Here is a 22,691-nt window from a genome sequence, read left to right on the forward strand (position 1 = left end):
GGGGGCTCCAAAATCACTGCAGATGGTGATTGCAGCCATGAAATTAAGACGTTTACTCCTTGGAAGGAAAGTTATGACCAACCTAGATAGCATATTAAAAAGCAGAGACATTACTTTGCCAACAAAGGTCTGTCTTGTCAAGGCTATGGTTTTTCCAGTGGTCATGTGTGGATGTGAGAGTTGGACTGTGAAGAAAGCTGAGTGCCAAAAAAATTGATGCTTTTGAACTGTGGTGTTGGAGAAGACTCTTGAGAGTCCCTTGGACTGCAAGGAGATCCCACCAGTCCATCCTAAAGGAGATCAGTCCTGGGTGTTCATTGGAAGGACTGATGCTGAAGTTGAAACTCCAGTACTTTGGCCACCTCATGCAAAGAGTTGACTCATTGGAGAAGACCCTGATGCTGGGAGGGATTGGGGGCAGGAGGAGAAGGAGATGACAGAGGATGAGATGGCTGGATGGCATCACCGACTCGATGGACATGAGTTTGAGTGAACTCCGGGAGTTGGTGATGGACAGGGAGGCCTGGCATGCTGCAATTCATGGGGTTGCAAAGAGTCGGACATGACTGAATGACTGAACTGAACTGAAGATTACACTGTTGCTGTGGTTTAGTCTCTAAGTCGTGTGGGGCTCTTTTGCAACCCCGAGGACTGTAGCCCTCCAGGCTCCTCTGTCCATGGGATTTCCCAGGCAAGAATACTGGAGTGGGTTGCCATCTCCTTCTCCAGGGGATCTTCTTGACCTAGGGATCGAACCCCAGTCTCCTGCATTTGCAGGTGGATTCTTTACCAGTTAACCATCGTGTAAACATGAAGCCTACATAGGATGGTCGATTTATCAATGCTTTATAATCCATTATATGCAAGTTTTACCTCCCAATTCTCCACACCCATCAGGATGCACAGTCCAGGAGCAGTGTCGCGACTGGGCTGAACCAAAGTGCCCACGAGGACCCGGCTAAGGTCTTGGGTTCTCTTCTCTGGTTGGCTCTCTCGTCGAAAACTAAATTCTGCCTAAAGTTCCAAATTGTCAGAGTTATTCTTTGGAACGATTTCCCTCCACACAGCCTCTTCCTCATCCTCTTTGCTTTACTTCTGCCCCAACTCTTAACAGTTAAAATGTCTGATAACCTCGAAAATAACTTTTCCAGCCAAATAAATCTCTAAACCTTCAGTTGCTGCTGTTTGCATGTTTGAAGACTGTCTCTCAGAGGCAAAGACCCTTCAAGGTACATCGGGATGGAGTCTTTGACTTTGTCCCAGAGGACAGGCCCCACCAGCCTGGACCCCAGCTCCACTTAACCGACAGGCTCACCTCCCACATGCCAGAGCTGCTAGCATCACTTTTGCGGGCCCTTCACTGAGTGGACTGCAGCTGGGTCTGCATTCCCATGTCTGCTGTGTTGGAATCCATGAGTGGGCTGGGGGCTGTCTGTTCCCTTGCAGCGGGTGGTGGTCCTGCACCGAGGCCACCTGCATCTCCCAGTTAACTGCACGCCTTGCACGTGGGTCGGGCACCACAGCCAGCTGCCGTAGATGGGGACCCGACCGATGCTGACCCCCTGGGGTGCTGGGGCTATGAGCAGCAGCATTCCCCCCAGCTCCGCCGGTCCGCCAAGCCGACTGCTGTCTCCCTCTCACCTCTCAGGACAGCACCCTTCTCCCACCACAAAAGTGCGGGAAGGAACGTCCTCGCTGCCAGTCAACTCCTTTGCACCTGTCTCTGAGGCAGGAGTCTTCCTACTTCTTCCAACTTTTCCATCTAAATACAACTGGTGCATCTCAGATGTTAATACGTGATTCCACAGTCAACTCCAGAGTCCTGTCAGGGTGTCCTGAAGCCAAATCTGGTGAAGGATGACCTGCCTTAGGTCATCCAAGGACGTTCAGCTGCCTCAGGCCACAAGGACATTCCTATAAGAACAACGCCTCCTACAAGGCAGCTCAGACCCGAAACCACAGATGTCTGTGCTTCCAGCGGCTCTTTTAAACCAGTTGCCCAGGAGATGGGGTCCCGAGGACCAGCGGAGCTCTGACGTCAGATGGGGGTTTCAGCTAGAAAGGGGGACGAGGGTGGCCCTGAAGCCTGCAAACCTGACTCGACTCTGGCTTCACAAAATTTTTAGCTCTGAGACCTTGAATAACTTACTTAACCTGATCTCAGATACCTCATTTGTGAAACAGGTATAGCAACACTTAAAAGGCTAACACTGAGGAGTCAAAATAAGATATTTAAGTGATAAATCATTTGATAAACTATCCATCTGGGTAAAACAAAATTCCTACACTTTATTGTTCATCCCATGTATTAGAATACATTTCAGATGAAGCAAGGATTTATATTTGAAAGAAGAAAGGAAGGAAGGAAAGAAGAAAAGCAATAGAGGAAACATGATTTTTCTGCTGTCAGTGTTTTTACAACTTTACAATCTTGAAAGGAAAACAGGCTGCTCTAAGGGAAACCTGGTTACCTCTCTGGATACAAAATCCAGACAACTGGAGAAAAGGTAATAAAATTAACAGCATCATTTTAAACTCTGTCAGATGATATCCTCACCACCTGGGACTTCCCAGGTGGTCCTAGTGGTAAAGAGCCTCCCTGCCAATGAAGGCCACAGAAGAGACGCGGGTCCCATCCCTGGGTGGGGAAGGTCCCCTGGGGAAGCAAGTGGCAACCCTCACCAGTATTGTCGCCTGGGAGATTCCAAGGACAGAGGAGCTTGGTGGGCTAGAGTCGGTTGGGAGCCCCAGAGTCAGAGGAGACTGAAGCAGCTTAGCACAGACACACACATCCTTACAGCCCAACAACAATAATTTACATTTGCTACACTACGTATGAGCACTCTTTCACATGCAAACAGCCTTTTGAAATAAACATAATAAATAAAGAAAAATGGGGGAAGTTTTCTGCGCACTTGACCAAAGAGCAGTCATTTACTTCACGTATAAAAGGCACAGAGAAGAACAGGCTCCAGTTCATGGCAGTAGCTCCCCATGAACCCGTCTTTCCAAACATAACAAGTATAAATTCCAGATACAACATAAAACCAAGTGCTTGCAGGTACCAGGGTGTGACAGAAAGCAGGCACCTGCTGGACCTTCGTGAAGACAAAGCTGTTCTCTGGCTCTGCCGCCCTCGCCTCCCGGCCCCCGCCGCCCCAGCCCCACTGGACTCCGCGCCCGAGCCTCCGCCTCCCTCGGCGCCCCAGGCCTCCGCCGGCCTCCGCGCCCCGGCTGCGACACTCCACAGTGCTCCCGCTGGAGGGGGATGCGAAGGAGGCCACAGCAGTCTCTCTGCTTTAATGTTTACAACTGGCCTGAATCTTTAATTACCTCAAAGTTTTTCAAAATTTAATTAAAAATGAATTTTTGTCATTTACAGGATTATAGAAAAAAATTAATCCATGTGGTCATTGAGATGTGTGGAGACACATGTACAGAAAGCCTTTGCCAAATTCAACATTCATGATTTAAAAAACCCAGCAAACTAGAAGAACCCACATTAGAAGAACACAGCAAAACCAGAGGATAATTGCTTCAGTTGATAAAGGGCATTTACAGAGTCTACACTTAATATAATGATTACAGTGCAACAGCAGTTTTCTCTTAAGATGGGAAACAAGGTGAGATGACTGCTCCCTAATTACCCAGCACGCAGTGGAGGGGTAGCCGGTGCAATACTTCAAGAAAGATGACAAGCATCTCAGCGGATGCCAAAGGTCAACAGTCCGTTTATCTCAGCTCCTCAAGCTGACCGCTTCTAGCTGTCCTCAAGTCCAAGGCAGATAAAAGGCTGGGCTAGTGGATGCTCATCCTCTGCCTTCCGTTCCCCCGAAACATGAAAGGGTTTGGCGAGCAGAGCTCCTACATGCCACACTGGCCCTCCAGGCAGTGAACCGGCTGGCAGCAAGCTTGTCCTGCTGACGACCCCTTTGTCCTCAGCCGAAGCCCTCACCTTGACTGTGTGAGAGGCGCGGTCACGGGCTGTGGCTGGGCTCCGCTACTCACGGGGTAAGCCGGTCAGACTCAGGAGCCACGAGGGGCTCCTTCGGGTAAGTCACTTTGGAGACGCCCAAGGTCTCCCCCAGACCCCTGCCTCCAGCTCCAGCCTCAGTCCCCTCGGGGCACATGCCCCACACAGCCTCGTGGGCTACAGATGGAGCACCCCCCCCAGGCTCATCTCCTCCCCCAGGCCCACCCCAGATGGGAGGAAGCCACCTCCCCCAGAGTCACTTCTCACACCACTGTCAGGACCCACACTCCAGGTGTGCCATCTGGACAATTCATTGCTTAAGATCTGCCCCATTAAAGAAGGTAAGTTCTTTGCAAAAGGCCCTATATTTGAATTTTTCATTTATTTTGTGCCTCTCGTCTCCACATCTCCCATGGTTCCTGGAAGATGATGATGTGAACTTGATAAATAATCGTCAACTCAATGAATGGATGCAAGAAGCCTGGGAGAGGGTCCAGGTGAGCACTGGGTTGGGGCCGCAGGACTTGGGGGGCACAGCTGATGGGCCCTGAGTCTCTCACACGTGATCCCCCAGGAGAGGGGGTGGCAGCTGCACCATGGCCTTGACCCGAATTCCCTGAGCCCAGCCCACCCTGGGGCATGGGTGGGTCTAGGACCCAGAATCCCGTCTCTGGAGGAGACGGCCACGGATGTGGGGGGGCGGGGGGCAGCCCCAGCACCTGAAAGATCACTTCTCACAGGAACTATGGCTGCATGTCTTATCAACGGTTGATGACACAACTGTTTATCAGGACATCGCCTCGAGCCATTCACGCTGGCACAGAATCTCAGCAAAACTACCTGACGGGCCTGGGAGCCGCGCGGCCGAGGGCACCCTGGGGAGGCATCTGCTCACTTGGTGCAGAGCTGTTCGGGGTTTGTGTGGGTGGGGGTAACGCCCCCCCAACCCACCCCCGATCTGCGAATGCGCCCTTGTGGCCCATGGGACTGTGGACGTGGAGGATCTGAGGCCGGGCAACAGTACCGATGGCGAGTGTAACCTCAGAGTCCTGAGGAGGGAAGGAGGGAGGCAGGTAGGTCGGAGTCAGGGAGGCCTCGGGGTGGGGGTGGGGGGAGCTGACCCTGACTGCCGACTCGACCGACGCCGGGGCTCGTGTGGCGGCTGCAGGCGGGAGCTGACCCTGTACCGTGGACGCCGACCGACTCCCGGAGCTTGCGTGGTTCTAGCCCCACCCCCGCCCGGGAGGAGGACAGCCAGCCCGGGGGTCCGGGACTCAGGAGCAGAATGGCGGTCACAGCCGCGCGCATGTTCAGAGCTGAACTTTCGGACTTCCTGCCGACACAAGGTGCTCCCGCGGGTGGGCTGATGGGCGCGGGGCTTGGGGGTCAGGGGTCACTGCAGACCCCTGGGACGGAAGGCTTCCAGGCAGCCAGCTCCCACGAACACTTCACGTGCTTGTAGCCTCAGTCAGGTTCATCCAGGGGAGCTGTCATGGCCCCAGTGCGGGGTCCCAGCCTACCTCTCCATCCAGCCTTTGCACCCTCCACACACCCTGCCTCCACTCTTGGGCGCAGACACTCCCCCGGGCGGAGGGCGGCCAAGTTCCTGGGGGTTTGGGCCCCATCCTCTGGCCCCAGTGCACGGGTATGCCCCCCAAGGTGCCCTGGGCCATGCCTGACCCCTCCCCGCGCCCAGCCCAGAGCCTGGCCTGGACCAGAAGATGGCAAAAGAGCCGCTGAAACAGCAAGAAACCACCGGGGAAACAGCCGGGGAAATCCGCACTCTGATATCTGATGACCGGGAGGAGTCACTGTCACTTATTTTCATTGTAAAATGCGAGTTGTGGTTTCCTGGGGGTGTTTTTAGTTCTTATCTAGCTTTTAGAAATACTTTCTAAAATATTTACAGATAAAATAATATGACGTCTAGGACTGGCTTAAAATAACCCTATGAGGAAGTGGGTGGGGTGTAGACAAAACAAGGCCGGCGGCGGGCCGGATCCTTGCGGTGGGGGTGGGCTGGCTGTGCGTAGTCCTCGGTCTCAGCGCGTGTGGAGCCCCCTCCACCGCACGGACCACTCTGGGCGCCCGTTCCTCTGCGGGGCTGCTTGGACCAAAGCCGAGGGGCGGGCTCTGCCCTCGGGAACGGCGCACAGCCTCCACCTGGGTGGACAAGGGGCCCTCGAGGCGGCTCACTCACATTAATCTGGGGCGAACACACCCTGGCCGCGGACACGGCCGTCTCAGCCGCGCACACGCGTCCTCCTCCGCCGTCCTCCAGGCCCGCCTACACCAGGCACCACCCTGTGGGCGGCTCAAAGAGGGAAGACCAGCTGGTGAAGGGCCTCCCCTTGTCCAGCCCGCCGTGTCCCTCACCTGGCATCCTCACAATCCAAGCCCCAAGCCGCCTGTCCCGTCCAGACCAGGGGCAGAAGGCCACCTCCTCCAACGCCGGGCTTTCGCTGCAGCCGCTGCCCGGGCCGCTCACACCTCCTCGCCTTGTGTAACACAGGAAGCGGCCTGTTTTGATAAGACGGAGCAACAAGCTGGGAAATCAGATAAGCTGGGCTGCACAAAAGCGTTTCCTCTGCCGCATTCCAGCCCGAGACGGGTCTCGGGTCTCGCTTGGAAAGACCGGGGGCGCGTCGGGGGCGCCGGGTGGCCGTCACCCCTCGTGGCTCCGTCACCACTGGGGGGGTGGCCGCGTTGGGCTGGGCCACGTGCCAGACAGGCCATGGGTCCTGCAGCCGCTCTCCCGCTTAAACACGCTGCAGCGCTTTCTCTCAGGCCCTTGACGTGTCAGCGAGGTCAAATGGTCCTTTATCCACTAGCTCTGTGGCCTTTGGCCCAAATCTCAGAACCAGAAACAGGAAGTCAGGTGGAGACTTCGGTCAGGCGGAACCCCAATTTCTGCAGCCCCAGCCAATGGGCAAGACCTCAGGTAAACAGCAGCCTGCAGAGCCTCGGGGCCAGGAGGTCAGCCCAGAAGCTCAGGGCCCAAAAGGCCCAGCAGCCTGGGAAGGGGGTGCCTGAGGCGTGGCCGGATGTGGGCACGGCTGGGGACGGAGGCCACGGGCCCTGGGGACAGCCTGTGGCTGCTGGGTCCCCAGGGCCGGCGCGCCAGGAGGGGGCCAGGGTGTGCAGGCCAAAACCGCGTGCGAACTGAGCCACAGGCAGGAGGCGCAAGCAGGTGCCCCCGGGGAGGGACGAGCCAGCACCACGGTGCCACGGCCTGGATCACTGTGAAGCCACCGGGGCCCAGCACCAGCTCACACAGCCAGGCTTCCCGCAGGCGCTTCCTTCAGAGTCTAGAAGACACCTGTGGGCCCTGGCAGAAACCAGTTATTGGTAATTACCATGGTGACGATGACACTTTGCTTCCTCCAACCCCCCGGTGTCCCCAGGACCAGGCCGTGAGAGCCAGCAGGGCCACATGGGGGCCTGAGACAGAAGCAAGAACATGCACCTCTGGACATGTGCATGTGTGTGTTTAGTAGTTTTTCTGGAACATTAGAAGTCTTTGAGAAAGACACTGAAAAATTGAAAAGCAGATACATTGAAACTCACAATATTATGTTTAAATATTTTACTTATATAAAAAAAATTTATGTAATAACCATATTGAATTTAGTGGAATGGAAATAAAGGCACTGATAATATTTTCAAAATGCACTTCTAAATCAACCATTAACAGCCATGTTTATGGGGGAAAAATGACACAGCCATGTTTATGGGGACACGTAGGAAATATGAGAAAATACAGTGAACACGTCAACATTCACACCAGCATCACTCACAACAGCCAAAGAGGAGACACAACCCAGGTGTCCCTCAACTGAAGAAGATGCAAACAAAACATGGTCCATATACTCAATGAATGATTGCTTTTCTAAAGGTGTCACATGCAGAGAACAAGTGACCTTAATACTGAGCGGACAACCTGGACCCGTCAGGAACGGGACACACTCCCCAGCAGTGACACGGCAACTTCTCTTAACATGAAAGATGACAGCAGCTCATCCATACCCTCCCCCACGGACCTGGAGTCACTGCAAGACCGGAGAGACGCTGAACTGGATTCCAACTCAGCTCAACCACTTCTGCCTCTGATACCAGGGAAAATGCTTACCCTCTCTGAGCCTCACACCCCTCGTCTGCAAAATGGAAATGAAAGCAAAACAGTGTGATGAGAGTGCTCAAAACACAACTGACCCTCAAGCGGTGGCTGGGTCCCCCACCTCCCCTGGGGACACCGCGGTACTCAGACACCACGGACCTGGGATTTCCAGCACCGACAGGACGCTCAGTGCTCACCAAATCCTCTCCAGTTTACAAAGATGCGCTCGATTCACACACAGGGTCCTGCAGCCCGTGTGGGCTGTTCACCCGTGAAGTCCCTCTGCAGTGCCGTGGTCCCTGACCAGCAGGCGGCAGGTGGGGGTGCCAGCCTCCCATGGGGAGCCTGTCGGGTGGAGGGAGGGCAGCGGCCTGGAGAAGGGGGCAGCGGCTCAGACCCGCGTCTGCCTCTGCATCCCCCCCACATCGCAGCAGCTCCAGGCCGCCCACCTCACACTTAGAAACCACACGTGCATCAAGTGCAAGGGCAGCAAGTCATCTGTTCTGTTAAATCCCTGGACGGCATGAGCTCATTCTCGGCACCAGAACACCGGCCTCCGCGCCTCGGGGGCCGAGGGATGGAGGGTGTCCAGGCCCCACTCGGCTCTGGCTTCCGCGATCACAGAGCGTCTGGCAGCAAGAGCACCCATAACTAATGGGTTGTTTCCCTTGCCTCTTTCGATAAAAAGCAGGAGAAGGAGATGTGATTTCATGTGGAGCGTGAATCACACACGTCCCGGAGTGCAACAGCCTGGGCAGGAGGAAGGCCTCGCTCCACATTCTGGAGTGAGTGCCGCCCCCACCAAGCACAGAGCCTCGGTTCTCAGTCACCTGGGACAGTCACCTGGAAGCCGGCTGTTTAGAGATCAGTTACCCCGCCCTGCTCAGCTCCCAGGAAATGTCCTCATCAAGTAAACAGGCTGCTTGCAACCTTGGGCTTCACGAGTTGCAGGGGGGGGAGGTGGGTGACTAAATACCAGGGCATCACCCGGGAGACGTGCCCTGGACAGAGGACAGACAGGCCTCCCCAGGGAACACAGCGCTACCTGTGAAGATGGGGGTGGCTGGCCTGTACCACGGAGTCACCTCCACGTCCAAGCCCCGAGACCCTCGTGACTTTCAGGGAGGGGAGCAGACCCCGAGGCTCCCCTCCTGCTCACAGACGGCCAGGACGGGTGGGGGGAGCGTGCACAGCCTCACGTCCCCGGCCAGCACCCGCCGGCCCTGATTGGCAGGGCCCGCCTCCAGGTCTGAGGTTCCCTGAGCACCAAACACGAGCAGATTCCACAGCACACTGCCAGGGATGGAGCGGCAGAGGTGGGTGCTGCTAACCGTGGAGTCTTAAGAACGGGACCAGGTTCACCGCCTGGAATTTGTTTTACAGATGCAACAGCCTACAGATCTATTCTTGGCTTCCAAACAGAAATTCCAACAAGAATTTTCTTGTTCTCCATTAAGCGTAAAATAAAGAGCTGTTGAGGAAGCAGACCCACTCTGAGGACGAGTGGTCCTCAGGGAGGCACCTGCAGGCCCACTCCGCCAGGTGTTCTAGGTGGGCACTGACCCCAGGGCGTTCGTGAATGGGGAAACCCACTGTGAGGGAATCAGGCCTGTGAACCAGCTTTCCTGTTACCTGGAGTCACAGCTCCAGTCACCGGCCAGAGCAGGTTAAAGGCTACTTGAGGACAGACCACATTGTCTGATAGTACAATGGCCTCTTCTCGGGGAGGTGAGCACCATCTGTGTTGAGAAAAATACCCCAGACTTGGAGATCTGGCCGGACAGCATGTGGCGAGACCCCAGCATCAGCCTGTCCTTTTGCCCAGCCCACCAGGCGTTCACCGGGGCCCAGCGTCCTGCGGGTCACAGAGGCAGGCTGCAGAGTCACTGTGGGGTTAGAGCTTCACTGGCAAAGGGGCGCGTGACTTCCTTCCACGCGACCCTGCGGGGCACACAGCACCTGAGCATCCAGCCCCGCAGCCCTGCACGCAGTCCCTCAGCGGCTGTGGACACCAGCTCCTTAAAATGCTCCTGGAACAACTTCACTCTCTGATTCCCTCGTTAATGAGAGGATAAATATTTGACACTTGTTCATTCTGCATCTGTGTGAGAGTCAGGTTTTGAAATATTTAAAACTACAGCATGTCACGCCCACAGACAGAGGACAAACCACACGGGAGGCAGCCTGGGGTCAGGAGCCTGCGGAGACGGGCCTCCCGGCTCTGCCAACCTCAGGAAATGAACCCAAGTTCACACGCTGGTGTCTTGGCTGCATGGGGATGGCCTCACAGGTCACCGCTCACCTGTCCTGCCCTTGAAGGTGAAACCAACTCCACAAGTGTTAGCTGGTCAACCCCAGGGGCTCCCGCGGCTACTGGAAACATTTTTGATCCTCTCCAGAGGATGATTTCTAGGTGTCTTCAAGCTCTCACTGAACCAGGTTTTTTTCATTAACTAAAGCAAAGCTCATCAGTTTGTGTAAAGGTCAAGGCTCAGACCAGCTCATCTAGGCACCCATGTCCATAATCCCAGATTGTTTCTGTCGGCAGGTGGTGGGTTCAAAACTGAGGCTGCACACGACTCCGGGGTCCTCAGGCGGCCTCCCCCATGGCGCTGTTAGACCAGCCTTGGAAGGCAGATCAGACCAAGACACCCAAGCATCACCCTCCCCGCTTCCTACAGGTGCACAAGTTCTGGCCGCAAAGGACTGACCCGGGTCCCCACAACAGAAGCCACTGGTGTGACTTGGGTGGAGGCTCGGGCCGCAGCTCATCAGACGGTTGGCAGGGAGGAGTGGCCCGGAGCCCTGCCTGGCCCACCCGCCTGGACACTGACCTGCACCCGTCACCAGCGAAGGGGACGAGCTCGGGGGATGTCACTACTGTCTTATCATGACCCCTCCTTTCTGTCAGCTGAATGACCAATGACACAGCAGGCCTGGCCCCTGGCCGGGCGCCCACCCCTGGCCTCAGCAGAGACCAAGTCATTCGACTTCAAAGATCCTGACGGCTGTTACAGACAGAAGCACCCAGTAACTCGGCCCGACAGACAGGCAGCCCTGAGCCCCTCTGGGACTGGGCCTGACTGGCCGGAGACACCACACGCTCAGCATCCTCACACCAGGGGAGGCACCTCCTCTGAGCGCGAAGCTGGGGTGGGTCTCACGCCTGGCCTCTGCATCTACGGAGGCCCCTCCCTCTGCACCTGGTCTCCCCACCCGCAGGGGCTCCAACATTCGATACTCACGGGCTTGTCGTAGCAGTAACTTGTGCTTGCTGCAAAAGACAGAACAGGTGCAGAGATGCAAGAACACGGTAAGGGAACATCCCCTGCACCCTCCATAGGTAGCTGCTCTCAACCACATGTCCCCAGGCACGTGGCAGCCCACGGGCCCATGGAGGCTGCATCCCCTCACAGATGGGATCCATGCCGCTGCAGCTGCGCATGTGCATCCAGTGACCTGGGCAACAAGCGGAGGTCAGGCCACCACGCGTCACCTGCACTCCAGGGACGTGCCAGCTCCAAGCCCTGCTTCCCAGCACCCTGAAACCGTGGGAACCTTGATGTTTCAGCAAACGGCAGCTGACCAGATGGTCAGTCTTACATGGAGACTCGGGAAGTCACAGAACCAGAAGATGGGAGGCTGAAGGGGAGGATCCCGGGCCCCACAGAGCCTGTGACTCAGCCCCGACGGAGGGGGCCGTGTGCCCGTGGGTCAGCCCCGACGGAGGGGGCCCTGTGCCCGCGGGTCAGCCCCGACGGAGGGGGCCCTGTGCCCGCGGCTCAGCCCCGACGGAGGGGGCCCTGTGCCCGCGGCTCAGCCCCGACGGAGGGGGCCCTGTGCCCGCGGCTCAGCCCCGACGGAGGGGGCCCTGTGCCCGCGGGTCAGCCCCGACGGAGGGGGCCCTGTGCCCGCGGCTCAGCCCCGACGGAGGGGGCCCTGTGCCCGCGGCTCAGCCCCGACGGAGGGGGCCCTGTGCCCGCGGCTCAGCCCCGACGGAGGGGGCCCTGTGCCCGCGGGTCAGCCCCGACGGAGGGGGCCCTGTGCCCGCGGGTCAGCCCCGACGGAGGGGGCCCTGTGCCCGCGGGTCAGCCCCGACGGAGGGGGCCCTGTGCCCGCGGCTCAGCCCCGACGGAGGGGGCCGTGCCCGCGGCTCAGCCCCGACGGAGGGGGCGCCCGCTCAGCCCCGACGGAGGGGGCCGTGTGCCCGCGGGTCAGCCCCGACGGAGGGGGCCCTGTGCCCGCGGCTCAGCCCCGACGGAGGGGGCCCTGTGCCCGCGGCTCAGCCCCGACGGAGCCCCGACGGAGTCCGCGGCTCAGCCCCGACGGAGGGGGCCTGTGCCCGCGGCTCAGCCCCGACGGAGGGGGCCCTGTGCCCGCGGCTCAGCCCCGACGGAGGGGGCCCTGTGCCCGCGGCTCAGCCCTGATGGAGGGGGCCCTGTGTCCGCGGCTCAGCCCCGATGGAGGGGGCTCTGTGCCCACAGCCTGCTCTTGGCGCCTCACGCCTGCACCCACCTCTCTTGCCCCTTCCTGCCCCATCCAGGCCCTTCCTGCTGGCTGCTTCACGCCGGAAGAAGCCACCACTGACCCTCCCAGGAACAGTCTTCTCACGGTTGCTCTGCCTCAAGTTAAAATCAGCTTGCAGTGTGTTCAGACATACTTGACTAACAAAATCTGCTTGGGAGATGAGTAGATATGAAAAGAACACTTCCTATCACGCTTTGCAAAATCAGTCTTTGTCACAATGATAAGGTTAAAAGTCCGCCCGGAGCTCTGCGGGGCGGCGAGCAGGGCTCTGCCCTGACCCCCGAGCCTCCCGCCCAGCCAGTGCCAGTGACTGAGGAGGAAGCCCCAAGAACTGTGACTTCACCGGAGGTCGCTGCAGCAGAGTGAGACCTGTGCGCCTGGGCTTCAGATCTTTAGAACACAGTCTAAGCCAGCTTACACAGCTTTCTAACAGACACCTTATCAGCCAGAAAGGAAAAACAATGTTCTGAACAGAAGCTAGTGACCCGAAAACTCTAAAACTGTAAACTTTCCTGTGGTGGCGTGTTTATCTACCCCTCCGGCACAACGGCGCTTCTGTTAACGGACACAAGGGGCATCTGTGGCATTCCGTCTGCCCAGCAACCTTGCCGTCTCGGGGAGCTCTGCGTGCCAGTGAGGCAGCTGAGTGCACAGTGCCAGGGCCACTCAGGCCAAGCGGACGCGCCCGTGGAGCTCCGGCGGGGCCCCTCAGAACCACGCGGCTCCTCGGGTTTCAGGACAGCACCGTCTCGCTGCTGCCAGAGGACACGTCACCTGCCGGCACAGGGGGTCCAGCACCACCAGGGCCCGAGGTCAGCGCCGGCCAGGACTTCTCAGTCACCCAACCGATGGGCCCCACACACAGCCACACTGGCCTTGGTGGGCACACCTCTGAATCCGGGAGTCCCGGCAGTTGGCCCAGGAGGCCGCGCCGGGCCCACGCTGCATCCCAAACAGGCAGCCCGCGAGGCCTGCGGGCCGGGGAGGCTGTCCTCCGAGAGCCTCGGCCTCCGTGTACTCAGCCCCACAGGTGCCTCTGGTGCGCGAGCCCCCACGCATCTCGTGTGCTAGAGCTGAGTGCGCGGACGCCGCGGGCGGAACCAGCGTCTGCTGACCAGCAGCAGCCGCTGCAGCCAGACACACGACACGGAGGCCACGGCCCCTCTCTCACGACCCTTATCTGCGCTGTGCCCGGATAAGGAAACGGGGTGTAGAAAGGTGACCGCCAAAGGCTCCCTGGGGTGTGAACTGCATGTGGGCCCAGAGCCCCCCCACCCCTGGCTGCCCTCACCAGGCCCAGCCTCAGGCCAGGGTGCTAGTTTCAGACAAGCAGGGTTAACCAGGCTACTTCAGCAGCCTCGCCTGGGGATGGCTGTTGTTTCCAGCAAGACCCTAGAGCATTCCACGAAACCACTTCACACAGAGCTCGGCACAAAACCACTTGTAAGTCACAGGCTGCCAGGGAACCCCCAATGGGGCAGAGTATGGGGAGCAACCACCCTGGTCTGCCGGGGCTGAGGGGTCCTGGGACCCAGGGCTGAGCTTGAAGCAGCCTGGGAAACCCTGAAGGACTTTTCCACAACAGCAATTTCACCTCAGTGGGGCTGGACCACGTTGACTCACGATGGTTAGCAACATCTTTCAAACTTTTGGACCATAACCCACAGCAATAAATACATTTTACATCAGGATCCAGCACGTACTCTGAGAAATACAGTGGAAATAAAAACTCACATCTGATAAAACTCTGCTACCCTCCACCCTATGTCGTTAAAAACTGCAGGTTAACAAAACACTGAAACCAGGGCCTGAACCCGAGTCTACTGCATTGCAGGCAGACTCTCTACCATCTGAGCCACCAGGGAAGCCCCAAGTACCTACCAGTGGGTGCAAAACATGGTTTGGGGGTAAAAAAACCTTCATTAAACTATGTCTGGAGGGTTCTGTTCTGGACAAGACAGTGTCACGTGGCCCAGACTCAACTTCCTGTCTGATTTACCAGGCAGAGTCTGAAACAACTGCAGAACCAGACAAATCTAGGAAATGACAGTATTCCAGACACTGCCATCAGGCAATGAGAGTGACCCTGCAGGACAGAACACAGGTGAAGGTGGGCCCAGACCTCTCCCACTGCAGGGAGGGGACCCCAGCCACCCATCCCTCCCGGGAGACTGCTGCCCAGAGAAGGAGCTTCTGAGACCGCTTTGGCTGAGTTGCTACAATCTCGGGAAGACTCCCAAGACTGGGAAAGAACCACATGAAATGATCAGAGGCGCCAACCCCGAGGTTCTCACATGGCCTGGACAGTTCCAGTCCCTTCTGCCAGAGTGGGACTCTTCTGTTCATGGGCTTTGGAGCATCCCTGGTCCAGGGGCCCTGCCGCGCGGCTGCAGCAGGAGGGCATCTAGCTCTGCTCCTGCCTGAAGAGGCTTCAGGCGAAGCTCCAGAGACAGAAACAAACGTCGGAGATGAAGAAGACCCTGCGTGGATGGATGGATATAACGCTGCAAAAGAAGAGATTGGGGGACTTGAAGGCCCAACAACAGAAAATACCAAAATCATACAGAGAGAAAAAAATGTTAAAAAGAGCATTTAGTAAGTTCTGGGAAAACTTCAAGTAGCCATATGTATGTGCCACTGGAGTTCCCCAAAGAGGAGAGGTTTGAGAGACATAAACAGCATTTGAAAAATAATGGCCAATTTTTTTTTCCAAATTCAATGAAAACTGTAAGCTCACAGATCCAAGCAGCTCTGGGACCTCCAATAACAGAAGTGCCACCAATTAAAGATCTGGTGTAAATCACGACTGAAGGATTTTCTGCCTCCCCCAGATTTTTGAAAGCAGTGCTTCTCCTCAGTTAGGACAAGCAGGAAGATTAACGTGGTCAATATTCTGTGTAAGCGCCTGCCATTCCAAGCCGGCTTGGAGTCCCCGCTGAGGTGGGAGGCTGGGAACGGAGCGCAGACTCAGGGGCAGACGTCCGGGCTATTAAATTGTTAATTCTGTAGAGGTTGGGGGAACATCCTTTTCCCTGAAATTAACATATTCACTTTCACTACCCCACCTTCAAACCTTTGACCTCAAGGAATCTGCCAGCAGCGGCGCTCATCGGCCCTCCAGGGAAGGTGGGGTGGGCGCAGGTGCGGACTGGAGGTCGGGGTGGGGGTGCCTCGCCGCCCCTTTACTGTCCCGCGCGGGCGCGTGCTCCGGTCAGGACCCCCGAAGCGGCGCCGCCCGGTACTCGCCCCGGTCCCCCGAGGGGGCTGCTCTGCTTTGGTTTTGCTTCTGTGGATTTTTTTTTTTTTTTTTTTTGCTTGTGACTTTGCGAAATATTGGTCCCCCAGAACGAAAGAACACTGCTTTCAGTTTAAATAGCTACTGGGAGCCCTCGAGGTTTTCCAACGTCATCACCGTGAAAACAGAAACTACAGAAGGACATCATCTCATCTAGCTCCCTGGACCCCAGTGCGGCTCGCTGGTGTCTCTCCTTTGGTGGGTAGTGGTCTTGAGAACACGTGCCCCGGAATAAAGTCTTCAAAAAGGACGCGGAGATCTGGGGCGCGGTCGGGGGACGGGGTGGAAAGAGGTTTGAAGCTGCTAAATGTCCGTCTGTACCTGACAGGCTGTACTCGCGTGACCTCCTCTCCGCGTTCGCACCGCCCGGTTACATAAACTTAACCCGCGATTGGGCGCGGGGTCCGGGTCCGGGGGCTGGGGAACTCCCCGCCTTCGTCCCGAAGACCCGCTGCCCCTCCGGGCTTTGATCTTCCTGAGAAAACCCGCTCGGCCCGGCGGAGAGGCCGGCGCGCCCCGCCCGCCCCGCGCGGCCCCGAGGCCGGTCCTGCCGCGCGCCCCGCCCCCGCCGCCGCCCCCGCCCAGCCCCGCGCGAGCGCCGCGGTGCCGCCGCCGGGATGTGACCTTCAGAGCCGCTCGCACAGGATGACCGGAGCCACAGCCCCTCGGCGTCCGCGCCTCGCCACGGCCCCCCGGGCGCTCTGACCGCGCGTGCCCGGCTCCCGGCCCCGGTCTCAGTGCCGGCCCTCGGCCCCGGCCCCGACCCGCCCCGCCCCGCCCCGCCATGCCGCACGGACCCGTCGCCGCCCTGGGCACCGCGCTGCTGCTGCTCCTGCTGGCCTCCGAGTCGGCGCACAGTGAGTACCGCGCGGGGCCGCGGGGCGCGCCGGGCCGGGAGACCCCCAGCACTCCGCCCCCCTGTAGGGCGAGGGGCGCCTCGGCACCCGCACCCCAACCCAGCCCGGTTCACCTCGGCCCCGCGCGCCCCTCCGCCCCGTGCGCCTCGGCCCCGCGCGCCCCGGCCCCGGCGCCGCCGCGCTGACGGAGAGTCTCCGCTCTCTCCCCGCTCCTCCCGCCCACGCCCGGGAAGCCGTGATGCTGCGGGCGCGCGAGGCGGCGCAGTTCCTGAGGCCCAGGCAGCGCCGCGCCTACCAGGTCTTCGAGGAGGCCAAGCAGGGCCACCTGGAGAGGGAGTGTGTGGAGGAGCTGTGCAGCCGGGAGGAGGCCCGCGAGGTGTTCGAGAACGACCCCGAGACGGTGAGCGCGGGGCGGCGAGGAGTGCACCCGGAGCCTTAGGGCCGCGAGCGGAGCGTCGGGGCAGGCGGGTCACCTCGACCCCCGCTCCCGCGGCACCACCCTTCAGGGGACACTGTCCGCGCGCACGGGCGGGAGCCTGGGGTCCGCGGCAAACCCTTCTGCGGGCACACCGACCCTTATACAGGGAGGCGGCGGCGGCGGCGGAAGGGCAGGGTGCGGTGTGCCGCCCCGGCCACCCGCAGGCCTCGTCCTTTCGAGCCCCTGTTCTCCCGGTGATGCCAGCTGCCCCTCAGCGCGGGAGAGGCGGCCGATGCCAGTGGGGGGGGGGGGGTCCTGTGGACGCTCGCAGTCGCTTCCCGCGGCAGGCCTCGGAAGGCAGCCGCCTTGAAGGAAACTGCAGCTCTGACAGCTCAACCAGAAAGAGTAGGGTCCAGTTTAAAACGTAAACGAAATAAATGGTTGAAGAGCCGGAACAGTTTCCTGCCTCCCTGCCCCCTTGGCCAGATTAGAGGTGGGGGTGGGGCTGTCCACAGATCCCTATCTAGAGGCGGGAGCCTCAGCTTCAAAGACGGAGGGCTGGACATGCCGGAGGCAGCAGGTCCCACGCTGGGAGGACTGGGAGGACGGAGCAGGGCTGGCACATGCGGGAGGGCGGGCCGGGCAGCCGCAAGGTGCACCCTGGGAACCGCGGCGACTGCAGGAGCCTAAGGTGCTGGCTCAGGACGGCTCAGTTCAAAAAGTTTCTATTAAAAGTGTCGTGAAGACGGTGGGGCGACAGGCAGCCGACCACAGGGAGTGGCCCTGGGTGCTCTGTGCCATCTTAGGTGGGGCAGAGGCTGGGGTGTGTGCCCAGGAGCTCCCCGCTGGGAAGTAGGACTGGTAGAGGGGTGGGCTCACCCTGCCTCACTTCACACCCTGAGGTCAGGATGATTTCACAGCTGTTTTTGGTTCTACTGGAATATTTCTTTTAAAGAATAATTCTGGGGTGGAATAAGCGTCTCATGCAATGAACAAATGAGTGTGAAGGATGCAGGCTTTTACTGTAACCCATGTTTCTGACTGGCTGGCTTGACCCAGCCCGTGGTCCCCTCTCTGAAACAAGCCTGATGGCGATGACCGGCCCGTGCCCTTCCTTGGCCTTGGCACAGCCCGCGGCTGCGGTGGCTGAGCTGTGACTGGTGACTCTCCCGTGTCAGCAGTGGCATGCTTTAACCCGTGTGAGCTGCAGTCCTGCCCTGCCCCGTCTCTTCTGCCTGTCCTCCCATCTCTGATAAGTCCTGCTGGCCCTGGGGAGCTTGCTCCGCGGAGCGTTTCTGAAGGTCCCACGCGGGCTGTGTGCTGGCTGCTTGGGTCATTGCCTGACTGCGGGGTGTGTGATAAGTGTGTTCCTGCCAGTCCCAGGCCCAGCCTGGAACACTGGCTCATACAGAGCACAGGATGGGGCTTGCAGGTGACCAGACTTGAGGGCAATGAGACTGCTTCCCGCACCAGCCCTGCCCCACCCGGGCCCTGCTCCTGCAGGCAGGAGAGGCTTGGGCTGAACACACTGCACACTGGTCACCGTGCACCCTTCCCAGAGCCCACCCCGCCCCACTGTAGCTGTTCTTAGGTTTGCTATAACCTTGTCTGTGCTCAGTCGCTCTGTCGTGTCTGACTCTGTGTGACCCCAAGGACTGTGGCCCACCAGGCTCCTCTGTCCACGGGGAGTCTCCAGGCAAGAATACTAGAGTGGGTGGCCATGCCCCCTCCAGAAGCTTGTCTGCAGTGGATGAAATGAGGGCAAGGACAGCAGTGCTCACAGCAGCGACTTTAACACAGGGACTTGGCACTCCCTCTGGCGTCCTGCCCCCTCCCTTCCCAGGGGAGTTGCCTCCCACACCCGCCCCATCCACCCCATTGGAACGCGTGGACTCCTTTCACATCAAAGCCGCGTGTAATTTTCCAGAATCCTATCCTTCCTGACCCATCCCCGAATCGCAGTCACACCTTTCCCTTTATTAGCAGCTTCCCGGGCGGACGAGCTCTTTCTGCGTTCACTGAGGGGCACTGGCTTCTGGAGGAGCCAGTTCGGGTCGGGTGTTGGGGCTGGAGCTTAGGGGACTTCCTCATGTTCTGCTCTGGTCGACCAGATGCCCCTCCAGGCGTCCACACCATCCTATCCTTCACTTTGAGGAGGTCCTGGGTCCCAGGGGTGGGGAATACCCTGCAAACACAACTCACTGCTAATAAACCTTTGGAAAAGCAGCGCATCAAGTGAAGTGGTCCTGTGACCTCGCCCATGGCCCCCGGCTCCTGAGAGTCTGGGCTCTCCTGAGAAGCATCACTCCCTTGCCCTCAGATTCCTGGCTCTTTGTGATCGTGTGTGGGTGTGACCTCGACGAGGCCCTGGTCTTAGTTCAGGAAGTCGCAGGAGCCCGGTGCGTCCTGACGTGTGACGGGGAGGCCACGGCCTCTGGGCTGAGAGCGCTGCCAGCTCAAGGGGCTGGCACTGGGACAGCCCGTCCTCACCCGCCAGCCACGGCAGGACATCCTCCATGCGGCTGCCCCATCACAGCCATACACGCCTGCGGGAGCATTTCCCACAGGCCCTTTGCTTCTGGCAGAGGGGCAGCCTGTCCCGTGTCTCCGGGGTTGCGGGCAGAAGATGGGGCGGCCGCCCTGTGCCCGGGCCGGGTGGGGGCTCCAGCACCTGGAGCCAGCCCTCTGGGCCACGTGCCCACCCTGGAATCCCTGGAGGTGGTGCCCTCTGTGCTGGGCGTGTTCTGGGCGCTTCCTGCCCAGGCGGATTGTTCCACCCTGCACCGCCTTCCTCTCTGTGGATGAGCCCCTCCTCTGAGCAGGTAGCTTTGGGCACCTTCCTGATTCCAGTGGCTGTGGAGCCCTGGAGAGGAAGGAGCCTGGGGCCTTCCTGACCAGTCCAGCGCTTCCCAGGCTTCCCTCCAGGGACGGATAGTCTCCTCCACATTCTTTCAGCATCGGGAGTGTCCCACCCTGCCCTCCCCTGGAGCCCTGTGATTAGGCTCCCTTTTCTTATCTTGTTTTCCTCTCACATTGTTACTCTGTCTTCCCAGCACTGTCCTCCTCCTGGGGTCTTGTTCAGAGGACTTGGTGCTGGCCGCCCTGCTGGACTCCCCAAGTTCTCCTGAAAGCTCACCAGCCCAGCACAGTCACCTTCCTACTTAGGTCCTTCAAGGCAAGCGGGCACTAGAGCCCATACCACTGCCCTTGGCTTCAGGAAAGGATTCTGGACGAAAGACTCACCCAGCCAGACCCGTGGCTGAGGCCCAGTTCTGCACCTCCCAGCACAGGGGCCCCCTGAGGCCTGCAGGTTGGAGGGGGTTCCAGGTCTTGGTCCTCCATCCCCTTGTTTGTTTGAGATGCAGACAGTCACACTCTCACGTCCGCAGCTCGGCGAGTGTCACGCCCCAAAGTCTCAGCATCTGGTGCAGCCGGAGCCTGACTTCTGATCTCACGTCCCTCTGTCTCTCTGTCTCTGTCTGGCAGTGTCTGTCTCTGTCTCGCTCCACCTGCCTCCACCCCTGACTCCCTCCCCCTCAGACGTGGGGGCTCTGTGGTGGGCAGGTTCCCTACCAGGAGGGTTTTCTGGGTGCAGTGGGTTTCAGAGCCCTGTGAGCTGCTGGGCTTCTCTGAGCTGTGCTGGCCATCCAAGGACACCTGCCTCCTCCGATCCCAGCATCTTAGGGACAGCTTGGGGGGGACACCCGAGGGAGGGGAAAACCCCTTCCCTCAAGTCTCCTCTTGTTGCAGTGGCCTAAGGAGTCTCAGGGGCACAGAAATGGGGTCCCAGCAGGAGGGGATGGGGGACCTTGTCACCCCCAGTGACCTCCAGGACAGCCGAGGCCCACCTGCCCCCCACGCCCCGCCCCACCGTGTCAGCAGCTCCCTAACACTGCCTCAGATGCTCAGACACACTCCTCTCTGCCCCCTGAGGGTCCATGGAGGATGGGACTAGGCCCCCACCGGTGCAGACTCAGCCCCAGCTCCTGTCTGTCCAGGAAGCCCCCTGTTCACTGTGGCCAGGCGTCCCCCAGGGCCTGGTCCCTCCCAGGCTTCCTCCATTGGAAGCCAACAGGAGCAGGTTCTCTGAGTTGCCCGTTGCATTTTCTCTGGAGTTGACTCCACATGACCCAGAGGCCTGCAGACCACTGGTTAGACGGGTGGCACGCAGGGCCCCCACGCGGGCCAGCCTCTCCCTGGATGGCCTTGGGGGAGGGACAGCTCTGTCTGGCCCCCCTTTGCTGCCCCTGAATCCTCATACACGCTAGTCCTGGGGGGTCAGCTCAGTGTGGAGATGGGCCCAGCGGCCTAATGACAGGGCAGGCCCCTAAATGATGTGTCATCCGTGACCATGGGCTCAGCGTCTGTGGAAAACCTAAAGATATTCTCAAGGGCACTGCAGGTCTGCCTATGGGACTTGGGAAGAAAATGACCTTTAAGAAGCTTATGCTCGAAGCCTGGTTTTTGAGATTCCGAGTGGCTGGGCTGGGACGTTCCAAACCCAGCGAGGCTGTCACTTTACTCCAGCTCTGCCGGTGCGTGTGGGATGTCCTCACGCTGTGTCCGCTGAGCTCAGAGGTCGGAGCTGTTTCTGGGCTGCAGACTTCGCTGTGGTTTGAGAGTTAGTGTAGATGTTGGGGTTCCTGGCCCTGTGGTGGTGATGTCCGTCCAGTGATTTCACTGCAGTCCACGTGTGTACGCTTGTAAATTGTGACCCTGGGAGAGTGCAAGTTATTATGTTTTAAAGTAATTTTTAAGGAGGAGTTGGGTATGGGATGACCCCCAAGCCCTCGCGCACTCCTGACCACAGGTCTCATCCCTGCCCGGCGTCTGCTGGCTCCTGCCCTGCCCTTCTGCTGCATGGGCTCCTGGCAGACGCCCCCTGCTCGCCAGGGGCTGGTGGGCGTGTCTCTGTTGGCAGCGGGTGGGCAGCGTCGTCCCTCCCCTGGTCACATGCTCTCCAAGCTCCCCAAGGCGGCCACCACATGTGGGCAGGGACGGGTCAGAGGGAGCAGGAGCATCGCTCAGAGTTGGAGGAAGATGCGTCGTTCCCTGTCACTTTGTAACACGTCAGCAGGAGCTTACTCTTCTGGGGCCCCAGGAGGCTCCACGCCTGCTTTTTTCATCTCCTGCCAGCATATTCACAGCTGCCAGGAAGAGCACCTGGACATCAGGCATGTCACTTCTGTGCCACCAGAGGGTGTGGTGAGGCCTGGCACCCGGGGAGGCTTAGGACCCAGCAAGGCCTGGACCCTGGGGAGGCTTAGGACCCAGCAAGGCCTGGCCCCTGGTGAGACTTAGGACCTGGGGAGGCTTAGGACCCAGCGAGGCCTGGCCCCTGGGGAGGCTTAGGACCCAATGAGGCCTGGCCCCTGGGGAGGCTTAGGACCCAATGAGGCCTGGCCCCTGGGGAGACTTAGGACCCAGCGAGGCCTGGCCCCTGGGGAGGCTTAGGACGCGGGCCCTGGCGAGGCTTAGGACGCGGTGCAGCCTAGTTGTTTCCG

The 22,691-nt window shown here is 59.2% G+C and overlaps 2 protein-coding genes across 2 annotated transcripts in view; one reads left to right on the forward strand and one right to left on the reverse strand.

The window, feature by feature from the left end:
• Positions 1-7,434, reverse strand: part of LOC122447193 — a 33,033-nt gene extending 25,599 nt beyond the window's left edge. The window contains exon 1 of the transcript XR_006271160.1: positions 6,174-7,434. The gene's annotated coding sequence lies outside the window, so the exon portion shown is untranslated. The remainder of the gene's footprint in view (positions 1-6,173) is intronic.
• A 9,059-nt stretch (positions 7,435-16,493) lies between these two features.
• Positions 16,494-22,691, forward strand: part of GAS6 (growth arrest specific 6) — a 29,840-nt gene continuing 23,642 nt past the window's right edge. Inside the window, exons 1-2 of the mRNA XM_043477681.1 lie at positions 16,494-16,769; positions 17,003-17,169. Of these exons, the coding sequence (XP_043333616.1) occupies positions 16,697-16,769; positions 17,003-17,169 (240 nt within the window). The 5' untranslated portion in view covers positions 16,494-16,696. The remainder of the gene's footprint in view (positions 16,770-17,002; positions 17,170-22,691) is intronic.

Source organism: Cervus canadensis, chromosome 9 (genome assembly GCF_019320065.1).
Source record: "Cervus canadensis isolate Bull #8, Minnesota chromosome 9, ASM1932006v1, whole genome shotgun sequence".
In the NCBI taxonomy this organism is placed as follows: Eukaryota; Metazoa; Chordata; class Mammalia; order Artiodactyla; family Cervidae; genus Cervus; species Cervus canadensis.